General features: G+C 42.5%; 1 protein-coding gene across 3 annotated transcripts in view; it reads right to left on the bottom strand.

The window, feature by feature from the left end:
• MYO10 (myosin X) overlaps positions 1-12,658 on the bottom strand; it is a 199,964-nt gene that overhangs the window by 150,644 nt on the left and 36,662 nt on the right. For 2 of the 3 annotated variants that reach the window (XM_059694746.1, XM_059694747.1), the window contains exon 2: positions 5,858-5,956. The exons of the other annotated variant lie outside the window; for it this stretch is intronic. In XM_059694746.1, coding sequence (XP_059550729.1) covers positions 5,858-5,956 — 99 coding nt within the window. The remainder of the gene's footprint in view (positions 1-5,857; positions 5,957-12,658) is intronic. 3 annotated transcript variants of the gene reach the window in all.

Below are 12,658 nucleotides of genomic sequence, written 5' to 3'. Positions count from 1 at the left end.
CAACTATACCCAGGATCCAGCAGCAGTCAGACCCGACTCACACACACACACACCCGTCACAACGATTAAAATCAGAGTCTAGTTGTCCAGTTCCTGACAATGTGTGGGTCCTGCTGTTATTTGGAGCTCTAAAATGGGACAGAGCCATGCTGGGCAGGCCCACAGTCAGTATGCCAGCACTCAGCAGGCCTGGGGCAGATTTCTCCAGGACACAGGAGTGCACAGGAGGGAGTGTGGAGAGGTCAAAAGGCCGCCCATGGTCGTAGACATTCAAGGGACACAAAAAGGAACCAATGGGGGCAAAGTGGAAGGGAGGGGGAAGCAAAAGAAAAGCAGTTGGCCATGGCAGAAAGTGTGAAAATGACTTTAAGAAATTGTTAAAAATCACTACACTAACCCATGACCAAGTTTCACAAAATTGGGCCCATCTTATATTAATTCTAACAAGTCAAAACCAGAAGGTCAAACCAAAAAGGTTAGAGATGGCTTTAAATGGGAGATGTGATTATAAATCATTAGGATTGTGTTTCCTGTGTGGCCTGGGGAAATCTTTCTTGGGGGATGACTTCAAAGGACCAGGCAACCTAATAGCCTTTTCCTGGATTAATAGAATGAGGAGAATAACTTTGAAAACAAAGTCTAATTATGTTTGTTGCAAATAAACAGCAAAGGGCATGGAGGAGGGCATCTATTTGTAGATTAGGGCAATTAAATCTCCCGCCAGTAGAATATTTCAGAAGACCCCATACAGAGACGGCACACAGCAAATCCTACAAAAATCATTGCGTGGAGTAATCGTCCTAAGTCTCCTGGGTTAAGTTAAATAATTACCCTTTAAAATACTAGGTCAATTGATCTCTCTCTAAGCAATTTCAGAGCAATCAGAGATAACAGTTCACTCTCAAAGTGAAAAAACCTAATGTAGAATTTATTACTCAATTCTACACTGTGCATAAAGGGTGCTATCATGATCACCCGTGTGCCTCGTGAATGTTCCAGAAAAGACATCCTCACGTCAGCAAGGGTAAGACTGGAAGACAGCACTGGACAGGAGCTGAGCGCTCGGCCACATCCGCACCCTGCAGAATCGTGGTGCCTTCTAAATCTCTGTCCAAAGCCTGTTATCTAGGACGATAAGCTAGTAATTTTGACATTTCAGGACATGTGCTGACCTGCCCGTGTACTGCATCCTCCCGAGGACACAACTATGCATATTTTTCAACCAAGTGTGTTAGCTTGTCACTGGCACATTTCTTTTTCCTTCTGCAAATACCTGCTGGTGAGTGTTGCCTAAGTTATGAGTCCAAGGGGAGTATTTCGGTCCTCCGTATTCCGAGGACCAATCAACAGCAATTAAGATTTTCGCGTGGAACAGAATTTTAAGTGAGCTTTAAAACCATCTCCCTTGCCAAAAAGGAACAGCTTACATGAGTGTGCAAAATTCTCAGAGACTGAAGGAAATAAGAAAGCATGCCCTTTGTGCTGCCACACTATCGCCTACTACCTCCCAGGGCTCCCGGGGTTCCATTGTAGGATTTTAGTTACACAAGGCTCTCCTTGGTCTAACACTAAATAGAATTTTAAAAACGGCTTTTTCATCTACTTGAGGATTATTATGCTGCAGCCAGCACCAGCCCTGGCCACACTCAAGGTAAAATGGTTGTTGGAAGGGAGGACACCAAGAAAAGAAAAGCCTCGAAAGACCAAAGAAATATTTTCCAGCTTTCTCTACAAAGTCCTCCACCTTATCTTTATCGTGTGTCCTCCAAGGTGACAGATGGAAGAGGTCGGAGAGACTTCCCTGCCGTAACCATGACCCTAAGGTAACTTCCAGGAATGTCTTTAAATCCTCACTCCTCAAGTGGGGCTCAAGAACCAGCAGCATCAAGTCACCAAGGAGCTTGTGAGAAATGCAAGACCCTCAGGCCCCACCCCAGACCTGCCGATCAGAACTGGCATTGGAAGGAGACCCCCACATGATTCGTGGATAGTAAAGTTTGAGGTGCACTGCTCTGAGCCAAAGAGTAATTCGTTTTTCAAGCCGTCTATGTTTCTGAGAAGTCATATTTTGGCAACATAAAAATTTCATCAGAAGTATTTTTAAAGATAAAGAAAAATACCCATTGGCATGTTTTACCATAACTGGTAAAACATTACTATCTTTTTTGTGTGTGTGCACTAAAATACACATACGAATATAAAAGTTACCATCTTGACCATTAAGCATACGGTTCAGTGGCATTAAATCCATTCACACAGTTGTGTAACCAACACCACCATCTATCTTCACAACCTTTTCATCTTCCCAAACTGAAACTGTACTCATTAAACAATAAATCCCCGTTCCTCTCTCTCCCCCAGAAACAACAATTTCTTTTCTTTTTTAAAATAATTTATTGATTTTATTTTTTAGGGGGAGAGAGAGAAACAACAATGTGAGAGCAGAATATCAATCAGCTGCCTTCTGCACACCCCTTACCAGTGATTGAGCCTGCAACCCAGGCAGTACCCTGACTGGCAATTAAACCAGCAACCTTTTGGTGCACCGGAGGATGCCCAACTAACTGAGCCACATTGGCTAGGTCAGAAACAACAATTTCTTAACACCCTTTTATAACATACCAAATTGGGTTGAAATTAGCCAATGCCTTGGAAAATTACTAGACACGGGGCTTAACTAGGACAAGGCCATGCTCTGCACCTTTGACCAGATTCCTTCAAGAATTTATCCCAAAATAAACTGTTCAACAAAACAGGTCCAGAGCATAGAAGCATTGAACAGACTGGTAAATCTCAGAGGGAAGGTGAGGGTGAGTGGGTGGGTGGGTAGGAAGAGATCTACCAAAGACCTTGTATGCATCTATACATAACCCAGGGATACAGATAACAGGGTGGTGAAGGCCTGGATGGGGCAGGGTCGGGAGCAGGCTAAAAGGGGTCAATGGGGGGAAAGGGGGGGGTATATGTAATACTTTCAACCACAAAGATTTTTTTAAAAAAGAATTTATCCCAGTGAGTTAAAAAGCAGATGTTCCTGGGCACCAGGACCAGTTAATGAACTTCTCCTCCTCCTCGGTGACCACGCCTGTACGCCCCACAGTGAACTTGTAGGTCAAGAAAGAACGAAACTAGAGTCTTTTGGCCACTGCCAGTTCTTGATCCTAGTCTGAGCCCAATTCTTTCAATCTCATCTCACTTTTCTCATATTTTAAACCCTGCAATTCCTACACAAATCACCAAGCTAATTATACTTGTTAGACTTTGGAATGACAGAGTAGACAACATTAAGACCAAGTATTTGAAGACCGATTGAAGATCAGAAGTCCACGTTGAGAGTTGTTTTCATGTTTAAGTACACGTTATTCTGGCTTCGTTCTTTCTAAACCCACAATCCATAAATACTGTCAAGAGTGAACAGAACTACTCCCTGACCATCCCATTCCACTTCCACCCTCCCCGAGAGCTGTCCATGGGCCGTGACACAGACGGCTGACCACGTGTCACAGGCAGTAACACTAAAGTGCTGCTGAAGTTGCCATGTTAGAAGCCTCCATCCACTAAGCAAAGCGCAAATAAGAACAGAAAGCGTCTTAGAACCTTGAGGACAGTAAAGCAAAATAAGCCAGTCACAAAAAAATGGCAAATATTGTATGATTCCACCCAGATGAAGTATGTGAAGCAGGCAAAGGACAGAGGCAGAAAGTAGATAGGGGGTTACAAGGGCTGGGGGAGGAGAGATGGGGAACCCGTGTTTGGTGGGTATAGTTTCCGTATTGCGAGACGAAAGAGGCCTAGAGCCCTGTTGCACAGCCTGTGAATGTACTTAACACTCCCGAACTGCACGATGAAGTGCTTAAGACAGTAAATTTAATATTGTGTGGATTTTTACCACTTTTTTTTCAAAAAGGGAAAAAAGGTTTAAAACATTATCTTTGGGATTAAAAGAAAAGTCAACAACAACAGCAAGTAATTGCATTATAAATCTTTTAGGAATACTTCCGCCAAACTGGTACACTGAGTAAGTATTGTTTCCTTTTTTATTGCATTTGAGAAGTATGTGCAGGGCCTGAAAGGGACTGAATTCGTGGGGCCAGTGAGAAAGAAAAAGGCAGAAGTCAAGCAAAGACAGAAAAATGCTGACCAAGCCTGCACGGGAACTTCAGCATCACAGCGGCGCCCCACCCTGAAGTTCAGCAGAAGTCATTTAGTCGGTTTATGGATCACACAACACGACCTGACAACCCGATGGGAAAGGAACCAGACTGGGCACCAGTGCAGCGACCACACCTGCGAGGGCTGGTAAACATGTAACCCCCTGCCACCTTCTCCCTATGCCACCCCCCAATCTACGTCCACAAAACACAGCTGTATCCTCACACCACCAGATGAATTCCGAAGAGCCATTCAAGACTCAGATGAAAAAGCATCTGAGGAACTACAAAACAGCCCAGTAAAATCACTCCTCAGGAAGCCGAGAAATGCGAAAGGTGCCACCCCCAGGGACCAGCTGGGCTAAGAGGCAGAGAGCGCCCGGTAGCTCGCCTGCCTCAAACGACACAGCACTGAGCTTGCAGCTTTCATGCTCAGCACGACTTACAAATGACATTCAGAAAGTCGTTTTAGATACTGGTATAGGACATCCTTTTATTTCTTGATGTCTTTGTCTTAAATTCTGATGTGTGCCTCTGAGGGAGGGACCCATTTGTAATATTAAAATTAATTTTCTTTATAAAAATGGAGAAACTGGGCTCCTTTCACAATTACTCAGAATAGTTGATGAACAACATGTTATGGGCACCTATCCCCCTGCACAGCCGAAAATTTGCATATAACTTTTGACTCTCCCAAAACTTTACTAATAGCTTACTTTTGACCAGAAGTCTCGCCAATAACATGAACAGTCGATTAACATACATTTTGTATATTTATATACATTATATACTGTATTCTTACAATAAAGTAAGCTAGAGAAAAGAAAACGGTAAGAAAGTTATAAGGAAGATAAAACACATTTACAACATTTCTTGGGGGGGAAAAAACAAAAAATCCAGGGCTGGCTGGCGTGGCTCAGTGGTTGAGCACTGACCTATGAACCAGGAGATCACGGTTCAATTCCTGGTCAGGCCACATGCCTGGGCTGCAGACTCAGTCTCCAGTAAGGGGCATGCAGGAGGGAGCTGGTCAATTATTCTCATCATTGATGTTTCTATCTCTCTCTCCCTTCCTCTCCGAAATCAATAAAAATGTACTTAAAAAAAAAGAAGAAGAAGAAGAAAAATCCATGCATAAGCGGGCCTGCGCAGTTCAAACCTGTGTTGTTCAAGAGTCAGCTGTACAATCAATGAGCCAGTTTCTGGATTCGCATTGTATTTCGGTTTTCAATGATGGGGCTTTTCATTTGTTTTACACACAAAAATGGAGAACCAGGAGCAGCGGGATCCCACACACAGAAGGAACTTGTGCAGCTGCTTAACAAGGCGGATAGGTAGCTCAGGCAAGGAGGTTAGTCAGTCTGATTCTGACAGGAATCCAGACACCACCACACTACCGCCTCACTGGCCAGCCAGTATCTCCGATACTCTATGAATAGTTTAAGAATTTTAAGGGAAAGTGGTAAGGAAACCAATGAGCAAACATCAATATATTCGGACTTTTCCTCCAGCTGCTTGCATTCCATACTTCTGATTCTTGGACAAGAGCCCCCAGGAAGGAGACCGGCCAAGTGGAGCCAAGTGGAGGCTCTTCTGGCCCGCCCTGGTTGGAACCCTTCCTGTGCTCCACTGGGGAATGTCACTGCGTCTCACACACACTCAAGGTGCGCACTTCGCATTCCTTGGGCGAAGAGACCGGTGCTCACCTGACCATAGTCTGTCTGGAAGACGACGACGCCCTCTGCACAGGAATTGACAGTACTTGGAAAATGCTGGCCATTCTCTCTCAGCCAGACCCGTGTTCCCTGTAAACAAAAGAAACAGAATTTAATGATGCGTTTGGATTGCATGTTGTGGCAAAACACCACCCTCAAAATTACTATGACTACGACATTTCTTTAAAAAAGAAACTTTTTTGCCCTAGCTGGTTTGGCTCAGTGGAGAGCGTTGGCCTGCAGACTGAAAGGTCCCGGGTTCGATTCTGGTCCAGGGCACATGCCCAGGTTGTGGGTTCGGATCTCCATTGTGGGGTGTGCGGGAGGCAGCCGATCAATGAGTCTTTCTCATTGTTGATGTTTCTATCTCTCGCTCCTTCTCCCTCCCTCTCTGAAATCAATAAAAATATATTTTAAAAAGAAAAAGAAAATTTTTGAAATGCAAATGTTCTTCTCAAACAAGCAAAGAATGACTCTTCAGAAAGCATCACCTGCAAGCTTTACTATAGAGAAGTGTGACGGAGAGGGAGGCCCACTTGGACAAAGAGAACGAAGAAGGGGCTGAGAAAATTGTAGCCCCTGTATTACTGGGTGCAACTGACTTATTGGGATTATCTCATTTCACTTATAAACAAACACCTGTTGAGGCAGGAACTATTATCACACCCATTTTACAGATGGAGAAATAGAGGCCAAGAGGTAAAGTTTTATGCCCATCATCTCATGACAGAGAGAGAACTCAACCCCAGGCAGTTGGCTTCCAGAAACCACAAATTTGGCCAGGTCACTACTCTGCTTCACCCCAAGTTGAGAACTCTTTGGGACCTGCGAGGGCTCCCATTTTCCTGGGCCCAAGCCCCATGTACGTGTCCTCTTGGAGGGCTTCAGACTCCCTACTTGTACCAAATCCATGAGTCAACTGAATTCACCAAGAGAGGGACTAACATTTTAGTAAATATCAGAACCCAATCCACTGGTAGGAATGTGGGTAGGATTCCAACAGACACCAAATGCACTCCACAGTCTGGGGTTGTAGTCCAAAAGATAACTTCCAGATCCCATTGTTTGAATGATGGGAATATTTTTTTGGCATTGATTTCATTTCCATTGTAATTTCCCAAGTGGACAAATGAAATAAATATATTTTTAGCTTTTCTTCCTTTGATTTCACAACATAGAAACTATTTGTTTCCAAGAAGGAGTGATAAAGGAGTTTGAAGAAATTACTGGGTGTTCGCTAGTCATTCCAATCATAAAGAATTGCCTTTATGATGTACACCCATATGATGGACAGTGTTAGTATCTCATTACATTATTTCTACTGTGCTCAACCATTTCATGAACTCCAACAAAAACAAAACTGGAAAAAAAATATACCAAATTATAACTTGACATAGCAGTTAAACGGAACAACTTCTTTTTCTAGAACTTTCAACCTCATTTCAATGGCCTGCATAATTTCTGTTATAATTTACAATATATTGGCTATGGTATGTTAAACTTCCAGTTTAAGGGGTTACTACTGCTCTGTTAACAAAGAGTTGGCAGGAAGTAAGTAATACAGAAGTATACTGAATTTATGCTACTTTTGCTCTTTATAAATAGCAAAAACAGTAGCTTGCAGTAGCGGAGTGCCCATGAGGTGTCCTGGTCATGTGCTCAATGACACTCTATATCTAATACTAATCCTCAGTAAGACAGGAATCCCCTCCCTGGGAAAAAACGGAAGCTCAGAGCCTAACTTCTTGCCTGATGTCACAGTGAGTGACGCAGCCAGGTCTCAAATCTCTCCAATTCCTAACCCCAGGCTCTTCCCACACATCACACCGACTCTATTTATCTCCTTAAAATAACTCATAAATAAATCAAATGCATTAATGGATTAGTCAATAATTAAAGTATAAAACAAAGGCCCCTTTAAGTGGCCAGTTATCACATACAATCACTTTCAATCTCTCTCTCTCTCTCTCTCTCCCTGCCCCACCCACCCCCTGTGAGGAAAATTTTAAGAAGATATAAAAATTCAATTTAAGTTATTTCCTCGGTGCCATCAATAACCAGCCAGGGCCCAAAATGTTTGCCTTTACACCACTGTCACTCAGGATCCAGTAAGTCACCTTGAGTTGGATGAAAGCATCTGGGGCCAGCTAAGTGGACCCAGGGTCTCTGGAAGCAGGGGGACCCAGAGGCGGGGCCACATGTGCATGAGATTCTACAAGCATTTCCAAGAACATCAAGGTGGTTGAGGCCTCAAGTTGAAAGGGCTCACATGATTCCCTGTGTGAGTTCTGCAACTTTCCTAGTATCCCCTATGACAGCCCCACACAAGTCCCTCCCCATGGGCGCCCCATTTCTCATTATTAAGGGAATTTTAAATTAACCGCATCCTTCCTTCACCACCCCTCCAAAGAGGGGTTGAAATCCTCCACGATCAAGTTGGAAAAGATCATCAGAAATGAATATGAGGGGTTTCTCTATAAGTCCTGAAGTCTGCTTATTTAAAGAACACGCATAACACCAGCAGCGGTGCGTTCTTATCTCCACAGGAGTGGGTCATGTACCTCTGATGCCCAACGCAGGCTGAGATGCTGGTAACACCCAGAAACAATGAGAACCAACCGCCTGACAGTTCTGATTCTTGATTAGCAAACAGCTGCTTCCAAAAAGAACATTTACTTCAGGCCTCCTCTAAGACCCCTCAAATATCATTCCATAACAAACCATGTTATTAGTAACTAGAGGCCCAATGCATGAAAATCATGCAAGAGTAGGCCTTCCTTCCCCCCCGCTGCCGGCACCGGCTTACCTCTGGCACCCGAGACCCAGGCTTCCCTGGCAGCCCTGGCTTCATCCAGAAGGTAGTCCGGTCTAATTAGCATATTACGCCTTTATTATTATAGATGCTCAAGAAAAGGATTTCCGAGGGCCTCAACTACTTTTTGCACCTTCTTTTTAATTCACACTTTGGAGACTGCAACATTTGAAAGCTTTGAAATACTTACACACATGTGAGCACACTTGTGCACACACATGCGTGTACCCATATTCAAATAGAACAGGGGTGGGCAACCTTTTTGTGAGTGCATGCCAAAACCAGCAAAATCTCTGACTCAAAATTCTTCTGTGTGCCAACGCTAATTTTTTGAGAACATGTTACGCCTGCTTGCTATCTCTTGAGGTGTACGTATGTGAAGAACCTTGAAGAAATAATAAAGTTCGAGCGACAAAAACACAGTATATGATGATGACAAATACATTTATTTTTTAATGTATACATGTTATGTAAAATTATTTATTTATCTAAGATGCACCTACACTGAATTTATCTGAAAAATAAAAAAGTCGATATTAAGAAAAAAATTGTAAATGGAAGATTATAAGAGAGGGTTTCTCGTGCCAGCAAAAGTTCCTGGCGTGCCATGTTTGGCATGCGTGCCAGGGGTTGCCCACCCCTGAAATAGAAATTTTCGAAGTCATGTAAGGTGAGAACTTTTGCTCAGTAGGTAAAATCATGAAATACTAATTTAATGAACCACCATCCCAGATCCTGGGTCCAAAGCACGGCTGCTATGACCATCACCTGCATCATTTTTCCCAATTATTAAAACTGTCTATTTAGTAAGAATAAATTAAGGTTTTTATTAGGAAGCATTACTGAATTAATATAAATTGTCGCCAGGATTAATATAAACCCCCATAACTATAAACTCCCAGAAACTATATAAGGCACGCAGCTTCTTTTACTTGAGTTTTGTTGTTTCTGTTTACCTTTTCACTTGAAGCGCCATCAAGCCTTTTATGGACACAGTGGTATATGGTCAAACACACAGTTCAACTTCCTTAGTCCAAAGGTCTTTCTCAACAGGTGTGAAGAGCGGCTGATAAGCAAGTTTTATGAAATACAGCCACAAATAGCAAATTTAGGGCCCCCAGGCCAGTTCCCCTAGACCTGTGGCAGCTGGCTTCCACAGGTAGGGAGGAAAATGCATTCAAAACTCCCTTTGTTCTTTGAAAAAGTTCAAACTGGCAATTTTCATAGAATCAGAATTGCAAAGTAAAACCGTTGCAATGCCTGTTTTTACATAGATAAACTATTTCCTGGTCGTTTCTCTGAGTCCCCAGACTTTCTCCTTCCATTCCATTGGAATAGAACACATATGCCCAGGTCCAGAAAAGAGGCCACCCACAGGTATTTGAAAATGAAGTCACAAGCAGACATTTACCAGACCATCCAAGTTTGAGTGGGAAAGAAAAAACTGCCCAGCATATGCAAACCATTATATCCTGTCATGGTGAAATAAGGCTGATAATTTAATGTACAATGCAGGCATATGGAGGAAGCTCACTACTTGAGTAAAAATGCCTTTATAAGAAGGTAGAACAAGTTCAACCATAACATACACATTTTATTAAAACTTGAGCAAGTTTTCATCCTAATCTCTGAGACGGATATGTGTTAAATTTAACAGCTCAATACTTTTCTGCACATACTCACCAGTAACAGTTTAACACTAAAAAGCCCTTTCACATCAATTTCCATCTCCTTTGATCTTCAGAGCAATCCTGTAAGATATGGGGAGGCAAGAAATACCATCCCTTCTTCAAAAGTGAAGTTCATAGGGGTTCCATTTTCCACTGCCAACAAATGATTTCCTAGCTATAATAAAAAAGGACCGACTATACCAAGTGTTGGTGACGATGTGGAGATAGTGGCGGGCATGTAAAACAAAAATGTTTCCACATAATCTTACCATATGTCCCAACAATTCAACAGCTAGATATCTACCTACTCAAGAGAAAAATTTTAAAAGTCTTGCAAGCATAGCAGCATAATTCATGATAGCCAAATACTAGAAACCAATAAAATGTCCACCACTGGTACAGAAACAAAATGTGGTAAATCCCTAGGATGAAACTCTTCAGTAATAAAAACGAATCACTGATAGAATCAGCAGATAAACATGAATCTCAAAAACTTCATGTTGGGTGAAAGAAGCCACACACAAAAGAGTACCTATTATAGGGTTCCATTTACATGAAATGTTCAGAAGAGGCAAATCCACAGACACGGAAAGTAGAACAGCTGCCTGGTGCTAGGATGGGAGGGACACTGACTGTGAGTGTGGAAAATGGAACTCAGGGGGATGATGGAACTGTTCTAAAGCAGGACTGTGTTGATGGCCACACAACTGTATAAATGTACAAAAACTCACTCAACTGTCCACCTATAATGGGTGCATTTTATTGTATGTTATTATACCTTGGTAGTTTCAAACAATTTTTAAAAATTAATTTCCCAGTTTATATACATCTCCATTGTACATAATTATTTTTAACTATTCCATAATTGGAAAAAACCAATTATGTTTTTGTATTTGAGTGATGGAGGTAACCAAGAAACATACAAAAGAAACCACTCAATAAAAATCAAACCCACAACAATTAATTGTAAGGGCTGTGTTAAAACTCGGAGTTCTGAATTGAATTAATTAGTATCTGCTCTCCACTGACACTGACCAGGGAGCCAAGACACCACACAAGTCATCCCTAAGGTAATCGAAAGGTGAAGTGTCTCATGGAATTCAATTATCCTATATAATAAAAGCCTAATATGCTAAGTGTCCGGTCAACCGGTTGGCCTTTCAACCAATCAAAGCGTAATATGCTAATGATATGCTAAGGCTGCTCAACTGCTCACTATGATATGTTCTGACCATCAGGGGGCACAGTCAACTCGTTGACCAGCTGCTATGATGTGCACTGACCACCAGGGGGCAGACGCTCTGACCTGTAGGTTAGTTTGTTGCTGGGGTCTGGCCAATCGGGGCTGAACAAGATGGGCCGAACACGCCCTGGAGCCCGCCCACGGTCCCTTCCCGGCTGGCCAACCTCCTGCATCCCTCCCCAGCCCTGATCATGCACCAGTGGGGTCCCTCGGCCTGGCCTACGCCCTCGCACAATCCGGGATCCCTCGGGGGATGTTAGGGGTGCCGGTTTTGGCCTGAATTCATGCACCGGGCCTCTAGTTAGTCATAAGTCCCCAGCCAGTGCTCCTCTGGGCAAGAAAGCTAACCTAGCTCCTTTCTTCCTCCTACCATGGCTATGTGAGGTAGCTACATAAAGCCTAAAATATTTACACAAAAATGGCCTTCTGCACAAAAATGCTTATTATTACCTACCTTAAGGTAAAGAAGATAAAAATCACCACATAGATTTCAACCTCCTATTGCCCTTTGAAAAATTATATTTCTCTTTTGGCTTTAAAAATGATTTTCTTGGCTTTGAAAAAATTACGTTTAAAAATACCGTAAGAAAATAATCCTTGAAAAGTGATAATGATGATGGACTTTAAATACCATGCTGTGTGGCATATTCTAATTACAGATTCACGGAAAAGAGAATATTCTTCAGCAAAACACACAACTCAATCTCAGACCCAGAACAGGGTACCACACCTACTTTTGTCCCACAACCACTTACTTGGCCTATGTTAAGTATCACAGTTCAGGATTCTCTAACAACCTACATGAGAAAGTCACAATTTGGTCCTGAAATGTGATCTGCTTTTTTTTTTTTGGTTTGTTTTTTAAGGCAAAAAGGTCAAATAATTTTGTAAAGGATAAATTAAAAACTATTTAAATCTGCAGTAAATGAAGCAGCTGAGAGAAGCTTCTTACTTTTTCTTGGCCAAGCAACCCAACTTGGCCAAGAAGTCTCCTGTGGAAGACTGGGGAGTGGGCAAGGGGATCTTGGTTGTGAATGGTGTTAAATTCCAGAAACCAGATATAAATC

The sequence above is a fragment of the Myotis daubentonii genome, chromosome 4 (assembly GCF_963259705.1).
Source record: "Myotis daubentonii chromosome 4, mMyoDau2.1, whole genome shotgun sequence".
NCBI classification, from domain to species: Eukaryota; Metazoa; Chordata; class Mammalia; order Chiroptera; family Vespertilionidae; genus Myotis; species Myotis daubentonii.
The sequence above is the reverse complement of the archived record's forward strand: the minus strand, read 5'-3'. Positions and strand labels throughout refer to the sequence as shown.